The 23908-nt window shown below is 40.0% G+C and overlaps 1 protein-coding gene across 2 annotated transcripts in view; it reads right to left on the reverse strand.

The window, feature by feature from the left end:
* The window catches only part of Uggt1 (UDP-glucose glycoprotein glucosyltransferase 1), a 135705-nt gene that overhangs the window by 90507 nt on the left and 21290 nt on the right, over positions 1–23908 (reverse strand). Inside the window, exons 5-9 of one of the 2 annotated variants that reach the window (XM_036167340.1) lie at positions 13769–13881; positions 10037–10211; positions 3727–3823; positions 1802–1880; positions 626–726 (exon numbers count right to left, since the gene is read on the reverse strand). In XM_036167340.1, the coding sequence (XP_036023233.1) occupies positions 626–726; positions 1802–1880; positions 3727–3823; positions 10037–10211; positions 13769–13881 (565 nt within the window). Of the gene's footprint in view, positions 1–625; positions 727–1801; positions 1881–3726; positions 3824–10036; positions 10212–13768; positions 13882–23908 lie in introns of those variants that run through there. The other variant, XM_036167341.1, reaches the window with a different exon arrangement.

Below are 23908 nucleotides of genomic sequence, written 5' to 3' on the forward strand. Positions count from 1 at the left end.
TGTAGTATAGTTTAATTTTAAAATGGTGTCTAAAACATATATATATATATAAGTATGTATATATGTATGTGTAAATATATATGTACATATAAAAAATCACAATCTGTGGAACTCTCAGAATCCTGTAAATTTCATTTAAACTCTGCAACCCTCACACCATCACCACCACCAAGACAAGGTTTCATTCTATAGCACAAGCTAGCCTAGAACTCATGACAATCACCTTACCTAAAACATAAGTACTGGGATTACAGGCACAGTACAAATCCTGGTTAATGTGGTGCTGGGAATCAACCCAGGGCTCTGTGCATGCTAGACAAGCTCTAACAACTGAGCTATATCCCTAACCCAAGTTCTGCTTTTTTTTGTTTTTTGGTTTTTGTTTTGTTTTGTTTTGTTTTGTTGTTTGTTTTTTTGAGTCAGGGTATCTCTGTGTAGTTTTGGTGCCTGTCCTGGATCTCACTCAGTATACCAGGCTGGCCTCAAACTCACAGAGATCGGCCTGGCTCTGCCTCCCAAGTGCAGGGATTAAAGGCGCACGCCACAGCTGGCCAGTAAGTTCTGCTTTTTTAAATACCACAAGGTATACTGACAAAACTGTCAGTGACCTCTGAGTCTCCATTACCTTGCAGCTGCCAAACTTTCAAGGGTGCCATTTCATTGGTGCTCTCCACAAGATGCTTTCGGAATTCTTTCAATTGTCCTTCCAAGGTGGGATACAGTTCTCTGACAAAAGCAGAATTGGGTTGGTTATTTTCATTGTGTTCTCTCAGAATACACTTAGCGAAGGACTCTGATTCTATATTCACAACTTTCCCCTCCAAAACCTAAGAAGATTTCTTCAATTTGGGCAAGACTTTAAGGCACAACAACTGTCCTCTAAAAGTAAGTTACCCCTGTATATTCTACATGACACTACAGCAATTTAACTGGAAATGAAGACATTACTGCCTAAACTGGAAACCTGGCTAGACTACGTCATTCAGCCAAATGTCACAGCTGAAGCACATGAAAATGAGCCTAGCATGTTATTTATTGTCATCTCTTTCTATTTTTTCCCCCTTTGGTTTCGAGATAGGGTATCTCTGTGTAGTTTTGGCGCCTTTCCTGGAACTCAATCTGTAGACCAGGCTGGCCTCGAACTCACAGAGATCCACCTGCCTCTGCCTCCCGAGTATTGAGATTAATGGCATGCAACACCACCACCTGGATCTTTTTTTTTTTTTTTTAAAGGCAGCACACCACAGATGTTCTAACCGAAATTCCCACACAGAGCAGAACTCAGGCTCTGAAAAATTTATCTAGTCGCCACAGTTCAGAATAATTTTCTGTTATAAATTACAATGTTTTTACAAAATTGTTTGTGAAATTATGAAAGAAAATCCGTTATTAAAGTCATCATCTGCCAGACGTGACTACACACACCTTTCATCTGCACCCAGGAGGCAGAGGCAGGTGGATCTCTGTGAGGTTGAGAGTAGCCTGGTCTATATAGAGAATTTCAGGCCAACCAGGGCTACAAAGTGAGACCCTCCTCAAAGTTATCAACAACAAAAACACACTTCCTGTTGGCTGACAGAATGTATTTCTGCTGTGTGCTTCTAAAGTCTTTTCAGGTTCTACTTAGCTTTGGAGAATGACCCTGGTCACTCTAATTTAAATGACCAACTTTACTATAAATGAAATGAGTTTTCTCCACTGTAGACTACATACATAAAGTGCTAGGATGGCCGTAATTCAGATATTAATGAGAAAGGCACCAGGAATGCAAGGAGGCATCTGCCAGCATGAATTAACATACCTTAATTTTCCAAAGAGAAAGCCCTGAACTTCATCAATGGGATCATTTTCACCAATGACTGTGGTATTCATGTCAGTTCCTATAAAGACATAGTAAAGACCTGTCTAGTAGCTCAGAATACAAATAAAATGCTAACTTCACAAAGTCTGAATGCTAAAAAGAATGTCAAATACTTCAATTAACATTTCACTACAGGCTTTTAAACCAACAGTGTTTTAATATTTCTTCTGTTCCTGGACAGAATGTATTTTCTCTAAAGCCTTAAAAAATTTTACATTAAAATTTTCAAGGGGCTGGAGAGATGGCTCAGCAGTTAAGAGCACTGGCTGCTCTTCCAGAGGACCCGGGTTCAATTCCCAGCACACACATGGCAGCTCACAACTGTCTGTAACTCCAGTTCCAGGGTATCTGACACTTTCTTACCAATGCACATAAAATAAAGTTAAACTATTAAAAAAAATAAATTAAAAATTTTTTAATTAATAGATTTAAATATTACAAGACTTCTCACAGTTAAATTATGAAGAATTTTAAGTTAGAAAATCCTAAATATCATTATTTTCCATTTGTTTTACTATTCAAATCAATCATTTTTATGTTTAAAATGAACTTAGAAAATATAATGGCACACACCATAGTTCCAGCTATTCAGAAAGCTGAGACTGGAGGACCAAATTCAAGACTTGCCTGAACAATTTAGTGTGCTTGGGTAACTTAGTAAAAGCCTGTCTCAAAAGAAACAAACAAAAACATTAGCCAGGCGGTGGTGGCACACGCCTTTAATCCCAGCACTCGGGAGGCAGAGCCAGGCAGATCTCTGTGAGTTCGAGGCCAGTCTGAGCTACAGAGTGAGTTCCAGGAAAGGTGCAAAGCTACACAGAGAAACCATGTCTTGAAAAACCAAAAAAACAAAACAAACAAAACAAACAAACAAACAAAAACATTAAAAAGAATGTGGATCTAGTTCAGCGGGAGAGTACAAAGTACTTGTATAATATATCCAAGTTTAATACCACATAGTGCAAAAAAGATAGAATAAAGGTCAATTTTAAAGAAAAAAAAAGGCAGCAGGTAAAACTTGTGGTTGAAAAAATTAAGGACTAAGTGTGATGGTACACACCTTTAGTCCTAGCACTTGGGAAACAGGCAGGAGGATCTCAGGGAGTTCAAGACCATCCTGCTCTACATAGTGAGCTCCAGGACAGCCAGGGCTACAGAGCAAGGCCCTGTCTCAAAACAAACAAACAAACATAAAAACCAAAAAGAAAAAAGAAAGAGAAGAAAAGAAGAAAAAAAATTAACTCAAAACTACATAGTATTATGGCAGGAAGAACCCAGAATCAACTATTCCAAGAGCAAAAAAAAATACTAAAAACACAAAAGTAACATTAAGTCTGGGATATTTACATTTTCATAATGGAATCACATATTAACACCTATTTATGATGCACATAACATCAACAACAGCTGATACTCCTTACTACATCATTTTATGCAAAAAAAAAAAAAAAACCCTCTACTAAACAATTTGAGCTTTTTATTGTTTTTGTTTATCCTTGTTTTTATTGTTTTGAGGACAGGAACTCGCTATACAGGCCAGGTATGCCTTGAACTATAATCCTCCTGCTTTGGCGCTAAGATTATAAGCATGCACAATATCCACTCCAAATTCATGACTGACATTATCTTCCTTACTTCACCTAAATACTTGAAAAATAAGGTATCATTGTCTATATATTACAGAGTATAAAAATTAGGACCTAGAAAATTTGCTGAAGGTAATTTACTCAGATGTAACGCAGTCAAGATGCGAATACTGGCTCATCACACTCCCAACCCTATTCTTTTTTCGATATGGGAAGCAATTCTTCATTAATTCATATTTGAAGACAAGAGAACACATTAGTCTTATTTTACAAATTCACCTTTCACCTGAGTATCGTCCTTGGCCTTGTACTCCGTGCTCTTAATTGCCAGTTCCACACCATAGCCAGAAAGGTGAACTGGCTCCTTCTTGGGATTCTGCAAATAGAGAAAGAATTCCACCATCACCACCTTGCAGTTCCCTTCCTTGCTAGCATGTATATTGGTTTCTTCCCTGCTCAGGTCATGTTTAAGTAGCCACACCAGTGAGATTTCATAGAAGAGTGCACCAATTGGTTATCTAATACCAAATGGCCAGCCCTGAACTACATACGCACAAGTAACATTATATGGACTGAGCAGGTTGTGAGTGTGCATATATGTGTGTGTGTGTGTGTGTGTGGTGTGTGTGTGTGTGTGTTTATATACATCTGTAAGTTTAACAACACAAGAAAAACGGGGATGAATTTGAACCAAACCAAGGTGAAGGATGATCTAATTATATTATAATCTCAAAAAAACTAAAAAATTATTTAGAAATTGAAATATAGTAATTAATTATGTATTCAAGAGAGTTCAGTGAATATCAACAGTAATAGAAGTACTTGCCTACCATGAAATCATTCATCCTGTTTCTGAATAAAATCAATCTAGAATTTGTTTCCCTCTTTAGGAAACCCTAGACTCCTTTATATTTTGAAGCTTGCCACAACTATGGGAATGAGAATTTCAAGGTAGAAACAAACCTAAGGATATATGAAAAGCCTTATGGACCACTACTCTAAAGCTAAGTATGTATCATGGGACTGCAGAGCTGGCTCAGTGGTTAAAAGCACTAGCTATCCTTGCAGAGAACCTGGGTTCAGTTCTCAGCACCCACATAAAACATTCTGTAACTCCCTCCAGTTCTAGGGGACTTGATATTCTCTTCTACATCCTGCAAGCACCAGGCACATGTATAGTATACATACTGCACACAAGTATGTAGATGTATGTATGCAGGCATTCACACATTCACATAAAATAAAAACATATATGTATCTTTTAAATGGAGGTACCCTAGCATGGGTAGACAATGCTGCTCCAAGAAGATACTGGTTATTAAACAAAAATCCCTGTGCCAGGCATGGGATACCTCTCTAGGTGTTATTCCTCAGGGTGGCCCCAGAGCCCCCTAAACAATACAAGCTACCACCACTGCTCTCGGTTGCCTATTGTAACTAGGTATAAAATGCTATTGCTAAAGACAGCAGACACGTTGGTTGCAGGACATAGAAAAAATTAATTCTGGAACTGACCAGTAAGCTTCCTTGCTGCTGGCTAGATCTCACATGCTGGAAGGTGCTATGGAGGCCACTAGGGAAGAAAAGACATCAATGGTCTTAGCTGGCGCTAGAGCCTACATGCTACAATACTGACTGCCAGGCAAGACATACCCACTGGTACAATAATAGCAAGACTGTTATGGGGGTAATCTACTGCTTTCTCATTGGACTCAAAATACTTACACCACAGGAGAGAATGAATCCTTGTAAACCTGTTCAAAATCCAATGGCTGGGTATGTATGTCATAGGCCCTAAGGGGGAATCTATTACTGCTGTTTTTGTTTAATGGTCATATCAAGCTGACTTCTACATATTTATATTTAAGTATTTATGTGTATACCCATAGATTAGTGCTGCTCTCAACTGTGGTTAAAAAGCTTCTTTTTGCAGTAGACATCAGTTAATGACAGAGACTCCTAACTACTTAAAGTGCTGAGAATGAGTGACTGCGGGTGCTTAGCCTTACACAAGACATCTGTACCAACTATCCTCCCCAAGGCTCAGGAGCAGTATAGATGGGGACAGAAAGAATGTAAGAAGGAAAGGACGCTATAGAATGTTTTCTGCACATGGCATAGCTGCTATACTCATGAACTCATGCAGTGGGGTTAACTACAGAATCTGCACAAGATCAAGACAGTCAAGATGGAAGAGGGCTCAGTGCCTAACCGCTTGCTGAGAAGCTACTGTCCTTGATGGCTGTTGAGAAAGAGTGACCTTCCTTTGCAGGTATAGCCACTGGTAGGTCTCCCATGCTCCAGCGCATAGCCCCAGAACCATAAACATATGAGCAGCACTTGTTGGAGCCATGTGGCCTAGTTTCCAACCAGTATATGAGTGCTTGTCCAACGAATCTCCAGGTGAGGCAAAAGTCCACAGGGACAGTCTCACTCGGCAAGGACCAGTGGACTTCAGGACAGCACAGAGTACTGCTAGGACCATGCGGACTACATGCTCTCTTCTTTCTCATAATATTGATGATTCTCTTGGTGGTTTTAGTGTCATTTTGTCAATCATTCATGGGACAGATGAGATCATTCCTGGAAACTCCATTTTTTTCTTGACTATTTCCCCTAAAAGTCTTTAGGAGCTGATGCTTCTCAGGTTTCTTATCTGGGGGTGCCAGCTGTCACTCCAGACCCCGGGAGCTGTTCTGATTCAGGCTGACAGGATCGGAGGCAAACACCCTATATCTGTAAGTATGTTTTGAACGAGATTGTTGTTCTTGAAAACGTGTGCCTAAGTCAATCACATTTTAGTTTGGTAAAGACAGGATGTACCTGGCTTGATATTGGCCAAGCTAGCAAAATGATTTAAAGTTGTTTTGATGCAAAAGTTAAGAAAAAAAATAGTTGACATATTTGTTTTTGCCAGAGGTTAACAGTTGATGTTGGGGAAAACTTGTTTGTTAGCATGGAAAAACATGCTTGTTTTGATGTATAATAAAGATGGCTAGAGTTATTAGGGGCCAGTCACTTGTGTGAAACTCATCTGGTAGTTGGACAGTTCATTTCTTCATGCTGACATCCCTTCCCCATCTCAGGACCAGAACCCAGGCTCCAGCAAGCACCAACTGGACTTAGCAGGTTATTTAAAAAACAAGAAAGAGGAGGAAAACATAAAGATAGGAGGGTGTTCAGTGGGGAGTTGAGAAGAGAAGTAGGAGGTTATAATCCAATGCATTATTTACATACATAAATAAAATTCTCAAAGAATAAAAATATTATAGTTAAAAAATCCATTCCAAAACCTATAGAACAGGGACAAAACTGGTGAGACCCCAGACACGAACAGCTTGTTGAGATTCTCTGTGTGGGTGTGGGTGGGGGGTGCTTGCTCTACTTGAATGCTTCTGGTGGGGGCTGGAGAGATGGCTCAGTAGTTAAATGCATTGGCTGTTGTGGAATAATCTTTTTTATACACTGTGTCTTTGCTAAGGCACCTTCTGATTAGTTTAATAAAGAGCTAAATGACCAATAGCTAGGCAGGAAGAGGTTAGGCAGGACTTCCTGGCAGAAAGAAAAGAGGAGATGAATCTAGGCAAGGGGAAGACTCCAGAAGACAGGAAGAGAAAACAGGGGGTGAAAGACAGAAGAAAGGTAAAAAGCCATGAGGCAAAACATAGATTAATATAAATGGGTTAATTGAAGTTATAAGAGCTAGTAGGCCAAGCCTAAGCTACAGGCCAAGCTTTCATAATTAGTAACAAGTCTCTGTGTCACGATTTGGGAGCTGGCGGTCTAAGAAAGCCTGCTACAACTGGTTGCTCTTCCAGAGGACCTGTGTTCAATTCTCAACACCCACATAGCATCTTACAATTGTGTGTAATTCCAGGGGCTCTGACACCCTGCTCTAGGCTCCACAAGCAGCAGGTATGAAAGTAGTATACAGCTAGACAAAAGACTCATATACATAAAATAAAAAGTAAATTAAATAAATGCTTTAGGTAGGGCTTTAGCTTACTAAATGTCACATCCTCACTGTGGGAAAATAATAATCTTGGCATCACATAAGAAACACAGGAACAAAAAGAAAGGCTTTTTTTAATTTTTACTTTTTTTTTTTCTTTGTAAAAAAGGTATGCCAGAATCCAAACCCTGGCTAAGGACCATGAAAGGCCAAGATGGCCATGTCTGTTATCCCTAACACTGGCTGTGTGTCTCTTCTCATTGGTAAGAGCCTCTTCTTCATGATATAAAGCAAAAGGGGAGGAAGGAGGAAGTTCAAGGAATGGGGAGGGGGGTCTTGTCAGGCTAACCATCTTTGATAGGAAAGAAGTATTTCTTCCACTCATCACCAGGCTAACTGACCCTGACCCTTTAGATATTTTCTCTCTTTCTCTGTTCTCTCCACAACAGAGCCAGGAGACAAAGGAACGGGAAGTAGTCAAAAACTGGACTTTGACTGGGTGTGGTAGCATACACCTTTAATGCTAACACTTAGGGCATAGAGGCAGAGGAATCAGGAGTTCTACGTCAGCCTAGGCTATATTGGGTTGATCTCAAAAACATCAAAGGACAAAAAACACTGGGTTGATCTGTCTCTACTCTGATAAATTTTCATTTACTGTACTATGACATGCAAGCTTTAAAGACTTTCATATTTTAAATGCTCAATGATATAAATTTAGTTTTATATTAATTCTGCTTTATTTCACCTACTTAGAAACCCTCCCCTTCCACCAAATAAGAAGATGCCAAAAAGACTAAGTTCAAAGTTCAACAACTACATTAAAAAGAATGCCTCATCAACATTTATTTAGACATATCTATTTTTTGTTTTGTTTTGTTTTGTTTTGTTTTTAAAAACACTATCCAGTACTTAAAAGATGCAACTAATCTGGATATTTAATAACCATACTTGGAGGCTACACTAATGTGGCCAGACAGACTTGCCCTCCAATATCAACAGCTCCCAGGGGACTATAGAGCAGCTCTCAAATGGTCTGTATTATGTGAGAAGAATTTCCTGTTCCCTTGTTCAGGGAGACCATAGAAACCCCATCCAGAGATCGCTAACCAGTGTCCAATCTACAAAGAGGAGTGTCAATACAAAGGAAAGATTTCCTCACTGCTTCCAAGCAAAGCCATGGTCAAGCAGGCCTCTGACTTAGGCTCACATCCATTAACTGGTATAGAAGGATCCAGAGGTTTCTCTCAAGCCAAAGTAACCTCAAAACTAGATCCAATGGGGCCAGGTCAATCTCCTGGCCAAAGGACCAGTTGCAGGATAGTTGTACACTGTGTGAAGATGTATTGCTGTAATTGGTTTAATGAAAAGCTGAATGTCAGGCAGGAGAGGTTAGGCAGGACTTCCAGGTAGACAGAAGAATTCAGGGGGATGATTAGGCGTGCAAGAGACGCCAGCAAGACATGGAGCAAGTTGGATGTACAGAATGGAGAAGTAAAAAGCCACATGGAAGAATGTAGATTAATACAAAAAGGTTAATTTAAGTCAAAAGAGCAGGCTGGGATCAAGCTTAAGCTAAATACCAAGGTTTCATAAGTAATAATAAGTCTCCATATCATTATGTGGGGGCTAGCAGTCCAAAGAAAGTCTGATGAGAAAGACCAATAACAGACCACCCTTATACTAGGGGCTTACCTCACTCAGACTTACTGGGTCAGCTATCACTAAAAAAGGACCCTTTCCCTATAGCAGTTTCTTACTTTAAGATAGGATGGAAAGAGAGCCAACTCATTCCTAATGAGTTTGAAAAAGAGAATGTTTAAAATAAAAAGAGGGACTTGTAAGAAACAGTTACTATTAGTCTTTTCCATCACACATTGTAAAACTTGTAACTATAACAAAGAATTTAAATATTTATCTACTTCACCTTGTAAGACTTTTAAGAACATGTTTTAATCCACCCACTACCACCTCTAACCAGGTTTACACAAAAGCCCTGCTTTCTTGGAACTTAAGTGACTCAAGTGGCTGATCTCTTAGGACCAGCCAACTGGGAAAGATTGTTAGATGGGACCTCAGCCATTGGTGAAGAGACAGTCATGACCTACATGAGAATAAAAGGTACATTTCCTGCCCCAGTACACTTACTCTTCTGCTTCTGTAAGGAGCACACCCTCTTGATCAAGAGTCAAGATTTTGTCAAGACACTTGAGAGAGAGAGAGAGAGAGAGAGAGAGAGAGAGAGAGAGAGAGATCAAAAATAAAATGTAGAGGGTGAGGACAGACTCCTACAAGAGAACACAATTGCACATGCACACCCCCACAAACACATATTCAAATACACATAGAGATTTCAGTAATCAATTCTAGCTAGGCCTGATGGTACAGACCCTGACCACAGCTAGTAGAGAGGCCGAGAGGGAGGGAAGAGAAAGGAGGAGGGAAGGAGAGAAGGGTAGAAAGAAAGCTGAGTGAGAATGCAAAGAGAGATAGATATCTAATAAAAAGTTTTGGATTTCCCCCAAAAAAGTAGTTCAAAATAAATTATTTTTTAAAGAGGGAAAGAATCAACTCATGTTCTAAGGTCATTTTAGACAAATTAATATTCAAGAAATTATAAAATAAGTCAATACTTACAGATATATAATGTCTGAATACATAATTAATTTTGCCTTCCTTGCTTTTTGATTTAAGTTGGTGGTGAATATTAGAAAATTCTTCATGGCCAATCTCAGAGTAAAAAATCACCACTGGACTTTCAGGATTTGATGAAGGATATCTGTGATCTCCTTTGAACAATAAAGGTTTAGGCCTGGAAATAAACATTAAAAGCTTAAAATTTTAATTAAAAAAAATTTTAGACAAAAACCAGGACATTTCTGACAACGACTTTAAAAACTTAGTCAAGATTTTAAATATCTTAATATAAAGGGCATCACAGTCTTGATCAGCTTTCACTTTAAATACTGTCAAGTATGCATTTTACTCATTCATGACCATGAAAAATAAATTATATGAATATTAACTATGAAATACCAACTTGGATTAAATATTATTATCAACTCCTAAAAAAGAAGGGAAAGGGGGGTTGGGGATTTAGCTCAGTGGTAGAGCGCTTGCCTAGCAAGTGCAAGGCCTGAGGTTCGATCCTCAGCTCCAAAAAAAAAAAAAAAAAAAAAGGGAAAGGAAGCCAGGATGCATACCAATTCTCACAGCACTAAAGCTGCAGGATATTTTTCTATCATGTGGAGTATGACTGTAATTTTACCTGAAAATATAAGGGCAAATAAGGTGAGCAGCAAATGATAACTTTGAGCATGTAACTGTAAGCTACAGCAAGTCTCCCTTCTCTGCCCTGTTTGCTAGTGATCATCCTACTAATGAATTTTCAGTTTTCCTCTTTTTAAGCTCATCAAAATACAAACAAAAAAGCCCAAACCACCATACTTCTTAAGACTGGCATCAAGACATTAAAAATTCTGATCTCCTATGGTGGTTTGAGTGAAAAATGCCTCTTACAGGCTCGTGGATTTGAACACTTGGTCCCCAACTGGTGGCACTGTTTGGAGGGAAGTTATGAAGCTTTGGAACACAGAGAACACCACAGGGAACAGGCTTTTAGAGTTCACAGTCTTGACACACTCCAGCTCCTGCTCTCTGTTCCCTTGAGTGTGAATAAGATGTGAACTCTCGGCTTCCTGTTCCTGCCACCATGCTTGCCATCCCTGTCATGAGACATCAAGCCTCCTGAAATTGTGCTTAGTTTTTTGTTTTTCTGTTTTGTTGTTTTGTTTTGTTTTTTGTCAACTTGACATAAGCTAGAGTTATCTGAAAAAGGGGAACCTCACCTGAGAAAATGCCCCTATATCAGACTGACCTATAGGCAAGTCTATGGAGCATTTTCTTGATTAATGATTGATAGAGGAGGGCCCAGCACACTATGGGCAGTGCCACCCTTGATGGTCTGGTTTATACAAGAAAGCAGGCTGAGCAAACTAGTATACAACATTCCTGCATGGTTTCTGCTCCAGTTCCCACTTCCAGGCTCTGCCTTTCTCTCCCCTGATAAGACTATAAGCCAAATAAACCCTTCTTTCCCAAAACTGCTTTTGGTCCTGGTGTTTGACCAAAGCAATAAAAGGTAAAGTAGGACAGAAATCTTATGCCAAAATAAATGCTTCATTAAGTTGCCTTTATTAATGGTATTCTATCACAGCAACAAAAACCTAGCCCACCCACCAATCCCTATTATAATAAACTATTCAACAGAAGGCAAACACATAAAATATGTTCTTTATAGTAAGAAAGTTCCAAAAATTGGAAACAATGTCAAAAACCACCAGAAGGATATTTTTACATAAGACAATATGTAGATATTAAAAAGTAGGCTGGGCGGTGGTGGCACATGCCTTTAATCCCAGCACTCGGGAGGCAGAGCCAGGTGGATCTCTGTGAGTTCAAGGCCAGCCTGGTCTACAGAGTGAGTTCCAGGAAAAGTCACAAAAGCTACACAGAGAAACCCTGTCTCGAAAAACCAAAAAAATAAAAAATAAAAAAATACTAAAGTGCACACACATGCACTAATTGTTTATTTCAACAGAAATAAACCTATCTACTTATACAAATTTAAAACCATAAAAAAGCCTAACAGAATACTATTAAAAAATATAAACTATTAAAAGTAGTTCCGGGGTTGGGTATTTAGCTCAGTGGTAGAGCACTTGCCTAGCAAGCGCAAGGCCCTGGGTTCGGTCCTCAGCTCTGGCAATGAATGAATGAATGAATGAATGAATGAATGAGTAAGTAAATACATAAATACATAAATAAAATAATAAAAGTAGTTCCAACCTCTCAGAAGAAGAGGCACCACTCTTCACATAGATCTGCATTATTGCTCTAACAAACCAAAAATCTGAAGGAACTACAAAGTCATCAAGAATGTTTCACTCAAGAAAGCACCACTTGGAACCAGGCGGTGGTGGCGCACGCTTGTAATCCCAGCACTCGGGAGGCAGAAGCAGGTGGATCTCTGTGAGTTTGAGGCCAGCCTGGTCTACAAATCAAGTTCCAGGACAGCCTCCAAAGCTACAGAGAAACCCTGTCTTGAAGGAAAAAAAAAAAGCACCACTCAGGCTCGAGAGATGGCTCAGGGGTTAAGAGTGCTGACTCTTCCAGAGAACCTGAAGTTCAATTCCCAGCACCCACATGGCATCTCACACCTGTCTGAAACTCCAGTTTCAGGGAACCCCAACACCCATGGCAAAAACACAAATGCACATAAAAATAAAATATAAAAAAAAAAAAAAGAAAGAAAGAAAGCACCACTCTACCATGTGGCCATTCTCAAAAGTCCATCCACACCTTGACTCTGAGCTGCCTGCAACATACAGTGAGTTTATTGGTTGTCATCTTGAATAAGAGATATTAATGCCATTTGTTGGGCAGAGGATAGTAATGGTCTGACAATGTCACTACACAAGACTTATACAACCAAAAATTCAATTAACATTTCTGGTAGAGCGAGCCATCATCACAGAACATTAGAGCAGGTACAGAGAGGCTGCTGCTCCAGCCAGCCACCAAATATGTACTGATTTTAAGTGCCCTTTCCAGGGGACCTTAGCCTCTTCAGGCAAAGAAAACTGATGCATCCATTATTCAAATCAAGCTTTTAATTATCTTTTAAATATTTTCTGTTGTTGGTAATAATATCCTAAAATATCATTATCATTAATACCTGCCACTTCAGGTGCTGGCTTTTGTACATACATTATTATTAAGAAACTAATGACAAAGTCTATTTAATCTCTCAGAAAAAATCATTATCCAATAAACAGGAATGTCAAATGCCTCTAATTTTGAAACAACAAAAAACAAAGTAATTTACCTAATTTTACAAAACTATTTTAAGTAATGGAGCTGATGTTCATACTTGATCAGTCCATACTTAGCTAATAGCCAAACGCTAATATGTATATAGATCAGATAGGAAAATCAGAGGAGTCAGGTATATATCACATTCATAATCGTAGAACTTGGGAGGTCAAGGCAGGAAGATTGCAAATTCAAGACCATACCGGGCTACAAATCAATATGTTTTCTCAACAAACAAACAGACAGACAGACAGACAGACAAAAAACAAATGCCTTTAATCCCAGCACCCCAGAGGAAAGGCAGGCCAATCTTTGTGAGTTTTTGAGGCCAGCCTGGTCTACATTTCAAGTTCTAGGCCAGCCAGAACTATATACTGAGACTCTATCTGAAACAAACAAAGAAGAAAACTAAACAATACTCAACTCAACTCCGAGAGTACACAGAAGAGAAAAGGCTCAGGCCTTTTCACACTGAAATGAAGAAATACAACCTACCTGTCAGGCGCAGTTAGTAGAAGGGTTTCCAGAGTATCAAAATCACAGGTCTGCTTCCCATGGACTGAAAAGAATGACTTACATCCATCTGGTGGAGGCTCATCAACTGCTATCTGTCAGGAAGACAAAATACACAGTTCTACTCAAAGATCAGACAGAAACCTATGTTTTAGTGAACATGTGACTAAATGATAATCCACCATCAATAAAGGCAGAAACTACCATCAGCTGAACTGCCACTGTGGGCCAAGGTGGTAAGAACGCTCCAAGCCAGAACTCTGGCTGGTAATGCTATTCAGTTGCTCCCATTTCAGTCCAGGTCAATACTAGTACTATAATTCCACAACAGAAAGTTAAAATTCTCTCTGTATCAGACAATTGTCAAAAGATACCTAGGAATCTGGGGTATACCTTCAAAACACTCTTTGCTCAAAATGGCAGGGGTTTTGTGAGTGTACACATGTATGTATACATAAGCATGTTGATGTCAGAAGTTACCATGGAGTGTCTTTTCTAGATTTTTTCAAGTTTACTTGTTGAGACAGTTTTGTCACGGAACCTGAACCTCAGCAACTCAGCTAGGATGAGCAGACGATGGACTTTAGGGGTCTCCCTGTGTCCCCCACCTCCTAGCCCTGGGGTTACAAGTGTAAGCTACTATACCCAAACAGAAAGGCATTTTACCAACTGAGTCATCCCTTCAGCCCCTTCCAGTGCCAACTGACCACCTAAGCTCAAGGGTCCACATGGTGGAAGGAGACAATTGCTATAAGCTGTCCTCTGATCCACAGCATACCATGGCACATGCACATACATGTGCACACTGGGTAAAGAAATAAGTTAGTGTAATGAACAGTTAGACGTCAACTCCTAAGTACTGTGCATGGCACTGAGTGCGGAGATGTGCCAGAAAGATAGAAAGGGGCCAACAGAAGGGAGGTGAGGCAGAATAACAAACCAGAGATTAAGGGGTGGTGTGGAAACACTGAGAAGAGAAAAGTCTACGCAGGTGAGTGGGTCAGGAAATAGGGAAGAGGGTGAAAGGAAAAAGGGGTAGTCAAAACTAAGGAAATAAGCCGGGCGGTGGTGGCGCATGCCTTTAATCCCAGCACTTGGGAGGCAGAGCCAGGCGGATATCTGTGAGTTCGAGGCCAGCCTGGGCTACCAAGTGAGTTCCAGGAAAGGCACAAAGCTACACAGAGAAACCCTGTCTCAAAAAAACAAAAAAAACCTAAGGAAATATATAATAAGCCATATGGAAACCTGTGAACATACAAGCTTATTTAAAAACTATTTTTTAAAAAAGAGTTAAAATGGAGGTGCCCTTCATGGATGGATAGTGCTTCTACCAGAAGTCTTGGGTTATTAAACAAAACTTCCAGTGCTGGGTGTGGGCTACCTCCCTATGAGTTACTGACCAGAAAGCACAAGAGCCCTTCCCTCCAAACAATATAGGCTATTGCCAATGCTCTTGGCCCCACCAGATCTTGACAGTAGCATTCTATTGCCGGAGCTGGAGAGATGGCTCAATGGTTAAGAATCCAAACTGCTCTTGCAGAGAACGCAAATTTAATTATTAGCACCTACATCAAACAGCTCACAACCACCTATAACTCCAGCTCCAGGGTAAGCTGACAATTCTGTCACCATGGAAACCTACATTCATGTGTACCTAAATAATTTAAAATTATAAAAAAAATCCTATTTCTAAACGAGTTTGATCACAGGACATACATAATCAAACTGGAGCTAAGCTAGAAGCTGTCTCCCTACAGGTTAGCCTTCCTTCATACTGTTAGAATATACTATGCAGGGTGGTAAGAAAGAAAAGTCATCAACAGTCTTACTCAGATGTGAATTTGGGGGACTACAATAACGCAAGGCAAGATGGGCCACTGGTGGCATGGATGTCATGAGTAATTAACCACTTTCTAATTGACTGGATCTGAAGCCTGCTCCATAGGCTAAGATGAACCTGGTCAAGAGCATATGGGGTAAGGTTGGGGGACCCTAGGAAACAACCTAACACCACATCTACTACTACCACTTTGACTGTGTCCCCAGACAGCTTTCTAAATACTCAGTCACGTTTATATGCACAGATTAGTGGTGTGCTCAAGCCTTTGCTGGAGATGCTCCTAACTGCACTGAAATGGCAGTTTCCACAGAAAACCATAACTGGCCCACGTGCCAAGAAGAAGTGATGTGAGAGGACTCAGCCCTAAATGGGACAGCTATTATCACCTCCTCCAAAGATCAAAGAACAGTGCAGAAAGAATGTAAGAGCCAGAGGCTGGGGAGATGTGCAGGAAAAAGACGACTTCTGAACATACAGCAGCTTCACTCAAACTCACTGTAGCTATGGTTATCTGCACACTTCTATACAAGATTAGGTCCTTCAAACTGCATCATGGACAGGAAGAGCCTCACCCCCCACTCCCAGGACTATTGTCAGTTAAAGTTTGCTGGCAGAGGGGGTGACATTTTCTTTAGAGATGTAGCTACTGTATAGTTGCCCTGTTCCAGTAAATAACCTCCAACCTATGATCTGGGAAAAAAACTCAAAGTTTAGCGGGCCACATACAAAAAGAAGATGTGGAATTAACAGGGAAATTTGTTGAGGAGTGTTCCACATGGAGAAGGAGAATAAAAAGGGGCAATGGAGGTTAAAACAAACAAGCAAACAAAAAAGACTAAATTCATTATAAATGTGTGACTAGGGCTGCAGAGATGTCTCAGAGGTTAAGAGAACTTCCTCTTACAGAGAGCCCAAAAAAGCCCAGGTTCAATTCTCAGCACCCACATGGCAGTTCACAACTACATATAAATTTAGTTCTAGAGGACCTAACACCCTCCTGGAACCTCTATAGGAACCTGACATGTACATGGTACACAGATGTTTGTGTGTGTGTGTGTGTGTGTGTGTGTGTGTGTGTGTGTGTGTGAGTAAAACATTCATATACATAAAATAAGTGTCAAAAGTAAAATGCCATAGTAGAACTATGCTGTCCTAGTTAAAGATGATATGCAAATTAATAGGAAGCTCCTCATTTAACTAAGAATTATATAGAATCTAAAGAAACAAGCCAGGCACAATGGCTCACATCTGTAATCTCAGTAATCAGAAGGCAGAGGCAAGAATATTGTAAGTCCAAGGATAGCATAGAAACAAGGAAGTAGGGATCCTGAAAACAGCAAAGCTAAAGAACAGACAATAAGTTTTCACTGGGAAGTATGGTAGGCCAATGGCTTCTGTCCAAGTTAGCACCAGGAAAGTACCAGGCACCCACAGCAAGCCAAGACTCCCTTCTAGGACAAGTCCCCACATCAAGGAGAAACTTCTTAAAAGTAGAAGACTTCAGTAGAACAGAGACAATGGAGGGAAAAGTCCAAATAAAAGTGCAAGAGTGGGCCTGGAGAGACGGATCGGTGGTTAAGAGCACCGGCTGCTCTTCCGGAGAACCAGGTTCAATGCCCAGCACCCACATGGCAGCTCACACCTGTCTGTAATTCCAAGATCTGACCTTACATAGACATACATGCAGGCAAAACGCCAATGCAAATAAAATTTTTAAAAAGTGCAGAATGATGGAGCCAGAGAGATGGCTCTGGGGTTAAGAGTACATATTGCTCTTGCAGAGGATCTGAGGGTGGTTCCCAAGCACCAAGATGTCACATGGCTCACAAGCATACACTCACACACGGACACACACATGCACACATAATTTAAAAATAAAAGTAAATGGGTTTTCTTTTTCTTTTTCTTTTCTTTTTTTTTTTTTTTTAGATACAAGAGAGTAAGCAGGATATCTCAGTAACATACTAATGTATTTCCTTAGCACTACAGAAATCCAACAGAAGAGGGAGCTATGTCAACCTCTAACAGGTAAGGAAAATTAATCACACATCAAAATGAATATAAATCCCACCTAAAAAGCCATGTGGACAAAATGGCTCACCTGTAAGCCCCGTGTGGGAAAGGTGGTAACAGAAGGGTCCCAAACAAGCTAGCCAGTCAGACTAGCCAAAATGGCCAGCTCCAAGTTCGTAAGCCACTTGACTGATATAGAAGGTGAGTGATCAAGGAAGAGTCCTGACATCTACCTCAGACACTCATCCACTCACACATACAGGCGTAAGAGTCTCTACTTCAAAGCCCATACTAAACGAAGTAATTATTAAAAGAAATAAAAAGGACCAGAAATAGCATCTGTATATACCAGTTCCACATACAAGAGACATTATGTTAGGCACAGAAATCATCTGCATCAGGCCAAATTTGCAGCCACACACTGCATCTGGCTTCTCAACATTTGAAATATGGCTAGTGCAACTCACATAAAGTTTGTGTTTGACTTGAATAGATTTATAATGAAATAGCCTCACCTCTGCAGGAGATAAACAGTAAAGTGCATCGCTTCAGTTAATGAAACCACATCATAAATATACAGCCAGAGTAAAGATAAAAATGCAATCTAGCTGGGCGGTGGTGGTGCACGCCTTTAATCCCAGCACTTGGGAGGCTGAGGCAGGCAGATCTCTGTGAGTTCTAGGACAGCCTGATCTACAGAATGAATTCCAAGAAAGGCACAAAGCTACACAGAGAAACCCTGTCTCAAAAAAAAAAAAAGCAATCTATAGCCAGGTAATGGTGATGCACAACTTGAATTCCAGCATTTGGGAGGCAGAGGCAAGAAGATCTCTGAGTTCAAGGCCAGTCAGGGCTATACAAAGAAACCCTGTCTCAAACAAACAAAAAGAAATCTATGGGCTGGAAAGATGGCTCACTGGCTCACCAAACCACGTTTGGCTCCTAGCACCCATAACACATGGCTCACAACCGCCTGTAACCCCAACTGAAGGGCATATGATACCTTCTGCTGGACTCCAAAGCTACCTGCACCCTCATGCACATTACAACACAAATGCACACATCAAAAAAAATTTTGTTTTTCTTAATGCAACCTATTAGCCAGACTTTTAATTCCAGTTTCTTGAGTGGTTGTGACAAGAGTTCAAGACTAGCCTGGGCAACATAGTGAGTTCAAGGCTAGCCTAAGCAACTCAGTGAACCCCTGTTTGAAAATTAAGAAGGCTGGGGATACATCTCAGTGCTAGAGCATTTGCCTAGAATAAGCCACAACTTGGGTTCAGTTTCCATTACACACACAAAAAAAGGAAGGAAAGAAAGAAAGAAAGAGAGACAGAGAGAGAGAAAGGAAGGAAAAGGAAGGAAGGAAGGAAGGATTATATTTAATATACTAAAGGGAAAAATGCAAATCCATTGCATTTCACAATGATTTCTTGTGTATGAGAACAGAAAGTACAGGCAACCACAACAACAAAGACTAGAAACCAGACATGGTGTTGGGTACCTGTTATACCATCATGAGGGTGGCTAAGGCAGGACATCTAGAGAGTTCTAGGATGGTTTGGCTACATAACTGAACCTATGTTTTTAAAAGAAAGAAAGGGAGAGGGAGGGAGGGAGGGAAGGAGGGAGGGAGGGAGGGAGAGAGAGAGAGAAAGAGAGAGAGAGAGAGAGAGAGAAAGAAAGAAAGAAAGAAAGAAAGAAAGAAAGAAAGAAAGAGGGAGGGAGGGAGGGAAGGAAGGAAGGAAATGGAAGAGAAAAAGGAAAGAAATAGAAGAAGGAAAATGTGATGACACAACTCACCCATCAGTGTCCAATATAAAAATAAGGAACTGTTGAGGAAGATGTAGGGAAATTAGAACCCTTGTACATTACAAGTGGGAAGTAAAAATGGGGCAATCACTGTACACAACAGCTTAGTGCTTCATTAAAATATTAAATACAGGGGCCTAGGGATATAGTTCAACCATAGAGCACCTGCTTAGCATGTGCAAAGTACTGGGTGTAGCTGGAGACCTTCTCTCCAGCCCCCGTCAAGCCCTGTTAGACAGCCCACTTATAAAATAAACACACGGACGCTTATATTATTTAAACTGCTTGGCCATTAGCTCAGGACTACCGTTGTCTAGCTCTTACTCTTATATTTAGCCCATTTCTATTAGTCTATATTTTGCCACATGGCTCGTGTCTTACTGGTACCTTACATCTTCCTTGTAATGGAGGCGGCTGGCAGTGTCTCTCTCCCCAGCCTTTACTTCCCCAAATTCTCCTCCTCCTTGTCCCGCCTACCCTATCCTTTCTTCCTGGCTACTGGCCAATCAGCATTTTATTTTACCCACTCAGAGCAACACATCTGACATACAGAACATCCCACAGCAACTGGGTTTAATCCCCTACACTCCAATAAAAGGTGAACCACAGAATTACCATATAGTCCACGAATCCCACACTTACATACAAAAGCAAAAGAACTGAAAGCAGACACTCAACCAGACACACAGATGCCAGTTCATAGCAGTGCTACTGACAAGAGCCAAAGAGTAAAGACAACCCAAATGTAAGCTAGGGAAAGAATGAATAAACAAAATGAGATCTACACATTTAATGGAATACTATTCAGCAAAAAATAAAAGTGAAAACCTAATACATGCTACACATGGAGGAACATTAATAATAACTGTACTTCATGAAACAAACAGGAAAGGACAAACACTGTAAGACTGCACTCATATGAAGTACCTACAATGGGTATAGTCACAGAAGTAGAAAGAATTCGGGTTGCTAAGGGTAACAGGGAAAGAAAGGAAGTAAGAAGAGTTAACATTCTGTAGAGTTCCGTATAGTTTTCAGCTTCACAACATGAAAAAGCTCTGAAGCGCAAGCATGATGGGGCAACACCTATAAATTCAGCATTAGAGAATAGGAGACGAGGCAGAGTTCAAGCTCAGTCGCAACTATACAGCCAACCAAGTTCAAGGCCAGTGTATCAGTTCCTTTTCTACTTCTGTGACAAACCACCACAAGAAAGGCAACTTATAAAAGACAGTGTTTGGGCTGGAGAGATGGCTCAGAGGTTAAGAGCACTGGCTGTTCTTCCAGAGGAACTGAGTTCAATTCCCAGCAACCACATAGCTGCTCACAACCATCTGTAATGAGATCTGGTGCCCTCTTCTGGCCTGCAGGCTGAACACTCACTGTATACATAATAAATAAATAAATCTTTTAAATAAATTAATTAATTAAATAAAAGACAGTGTTTAATTGGGCTTCTGGTTTCAGAGGGTTGGAGCCCACGAAGGCAGAGCAAAGGCAGAGCAAAGGCAAGAACAGCTGAGAGCTCACATCTCCATCCACAAGCAGGAGACAGAAAACTAATCAGAAATGATCTTTGGAAACCTGAAAGTTCACCCCCCAATGACACACTTCCTTCAACAAGAACAGAACCCCTAATCCTTCCCAAACACTTCTACCAGCTGGTGATCAAATATTCAAACACATGAGCCTATGAGGGCCATTCCCATTCAAACCACTGCAGCCAGACTGGGCTACAAAAGACATCTTGTCTCAAAATCCAAGAAAATTCTGAAGATGAATAAATACACTTAATATCATTAAACTGTGTATTTAAAAACAGTTAAGATAATGTTGTCTAGGACTACCCTCCAAGCCAAATAACTGCCATCTTAGAGCATTCAGCTGTGCCCAACTGCAAAAGATCATCCCAGCTGCGTTTGTTGACTGTTTACATCCTGTCACAGAGGCTTGGCGAGGTTCCTGAGACCTTGACCTGAGAATTCAGCCACTCCCTACCACCTTTTGTATACAGCTCAGCCCTAACTGCACATGACCTTGGGAGAGGATAGGGTAGGGAAGACTGGGAGTAGGAGATCTCATCTATGCAGCTATAGGAAAGTCATCATCCCTGATGTTAAAGACTTCCTGTGTGACCTTCTGAAGATCACCCACAACTCTGTAGGCAACCTCTCACATGCTAGCCTAGATAGACTACTATACCCAGGAAAACCATCAATCACAATCTATGAAGAAAGAAAAACATTCCACAATAAAACAATTTTAAGTAATGTTTATCAGTTCTACAAAAGGCACTAGAAGGAAAGGGTCAGTCTAAAGAGGCTAACCACACTGAAGACGACACAAGGAATAAATAATCCCAGAATATTAAATCAAGGGGGTGGGGCTACACTATAACAAAACAAATGGAATCAATAAACATTCCTCATTTATAAACTCTCAGTATCAACTGTATTGATACAAATTGACTGTACACGGTCCTTGTAATCACAGATAAGCACTAGGGAAACCAGGGATGTCAATCATCAGGGTTGTGTCTTCAAGGGAGATACATAACCTATCTTCCACCCAGAAGGCTGTGAATGGATGAGATTAACAGCCTTGACTCCCCTAGACTCTTATGCTTTTCTCAGTTATTCTCCCTAGATCTTTATTTTGAGCATTGTTTCTCAGTCAATAGAGCTCTCACCCTTATGGGAGATGGGATGTCACATAAACTTTATAGCTTCGTGACCTCTGCACTATCTGCATAACCAAGACCACCCCAGATCCTCCCGAGACACTCAAGCTATAGAACTCATCTTTAGAGAAGAGGTCACATGTTCTTTGCAAAGAGTTTCAATGCAGTCAGGCTTTAAGCTTTATTATGCACATGGGATTGAGTTCATTGTCATCAGGTAACTTTTTTTTTCCCAAAATTGTACTGTGCTAATAAACTATGCCTAAAAATAAACTGCCTGGTGTCAGGCTCTAGAAGTTTAACCCAACAGATACTGAGTCATACTGAACCAGATTTCCATGGATCATTATTCTGCCAGCCCTGGTGTTTACAGATACCTCCTACAATCAATGGTCTCAAGTCTCCAATAAAAATACACCAAGTGACAAGACTGGATTAGAAAACAGGTTCCATCTTTCTGCTGCACCCAAGAAACATACCTCACCATCAAGAATAGACATCAAGCTAGGCAGTGATGGCACACACCTTTAATCCTAGCACTCGGATGGCAGAAGCAGGCACACCTCTGAGTTCAAGGCCAACCTATGGTCTAAAGAATGAGTTCCTGGATAGCATAGGCTACAGAGAAACCTTGTCTCAAAGAAAAAGAATAGACATCAAGTGGGGGGAGGGGGGATAGAAAAGGTATTCAAGCAAGTGGAACCAAGAAGCAAGCAGGTGTAACTATCATAACATCTGACAAAACAGACTTCAAACCAAAACTATCAGAAGAGATAGAAAGGACAATATATGCTCATTAAAGAAAAAATATATTAGAAGGATATTATAATTCTAAATATTTATGTACCACATACAAGGACACATAAGTTCATAAAAGAAACACTACTACAGCTAAAACCACATACTGACCCTACGATAGATAGTGGATGACTTTAATACCCAAGTCTCGTCAATAGATCATCCACACAAAAAAACTAAACAGAGAAAAGCTAAAATTAAATAACACCATAAATCAAATGGGTCTAACAGGCATCTACAGAGCATTCCACCCAAATAAGGAAGAATATACTTTCTTCTCAGCAGCCCATGAAACATTCCCAAAATTGGCCCCATATTAGGACATAAAGCAATTTCCAACAGATATAAAAAGCTCCAGAAAAACAAAAAAGAAATAACCAAGAGTAGATGGGAAGAAATAATCAAAATCAGAGCTAAAATAATTAAATAGAAACAACCAAAAAAATACAAAGAATCAGTAAAATGAAGAGTTCATTCTTTAAGAAAATCAATAAGATTCTGTATTCCAACAAACAGGAAATCCCCCCCCAAAAAAAAAAAAAAATTAATGAATTTCTTGATATACATAACCTACCAAAGTTAAATCAAGATGAAATAAACAATTTTAAGAGACTCATAGCCCCTAATGAAATAGTAATTAAAAGTTTCCTAAGTTAAAAAAAGCCCAGGGCCAGAGAGATTAGGGACTGAATTCTACCAGAATTTCAAAAAAGAATTAATGCCAATACTCCTCAAACTATTCCACAAAATAGAAACTGAAGGAACATTTCCTAATTCTTCTTATGAAACCACTATTACACTGATACCAAAACCACACAACCACACAACAACACAATAAAAAGAGAACAAGTATCAATTAAAATCCCTAAAGAACATAGATGCAAAAATTCTCAATAAAATACTTGCAAACTGAATTCAAGAACACATCAAATAGATTATCTACCATAATTAAGTTGGCTTCATCTCAAAGACATAGGGA

The sequence above is a fragment of the Onychomys torridus genome, chromosome 18, assembly GCF_903995425.1.
Source record: "Onychomys torridus chromosome 18, mOncTor1.1, whole genome shotgun sequence".
Classification (NCBI taxonomy): domain Eukaryota; kingdom Metazoa; phylum Chordata; class Mammalia; order Rodentia; family Cricetidae; genus Onychomys; species Onychomys torridus.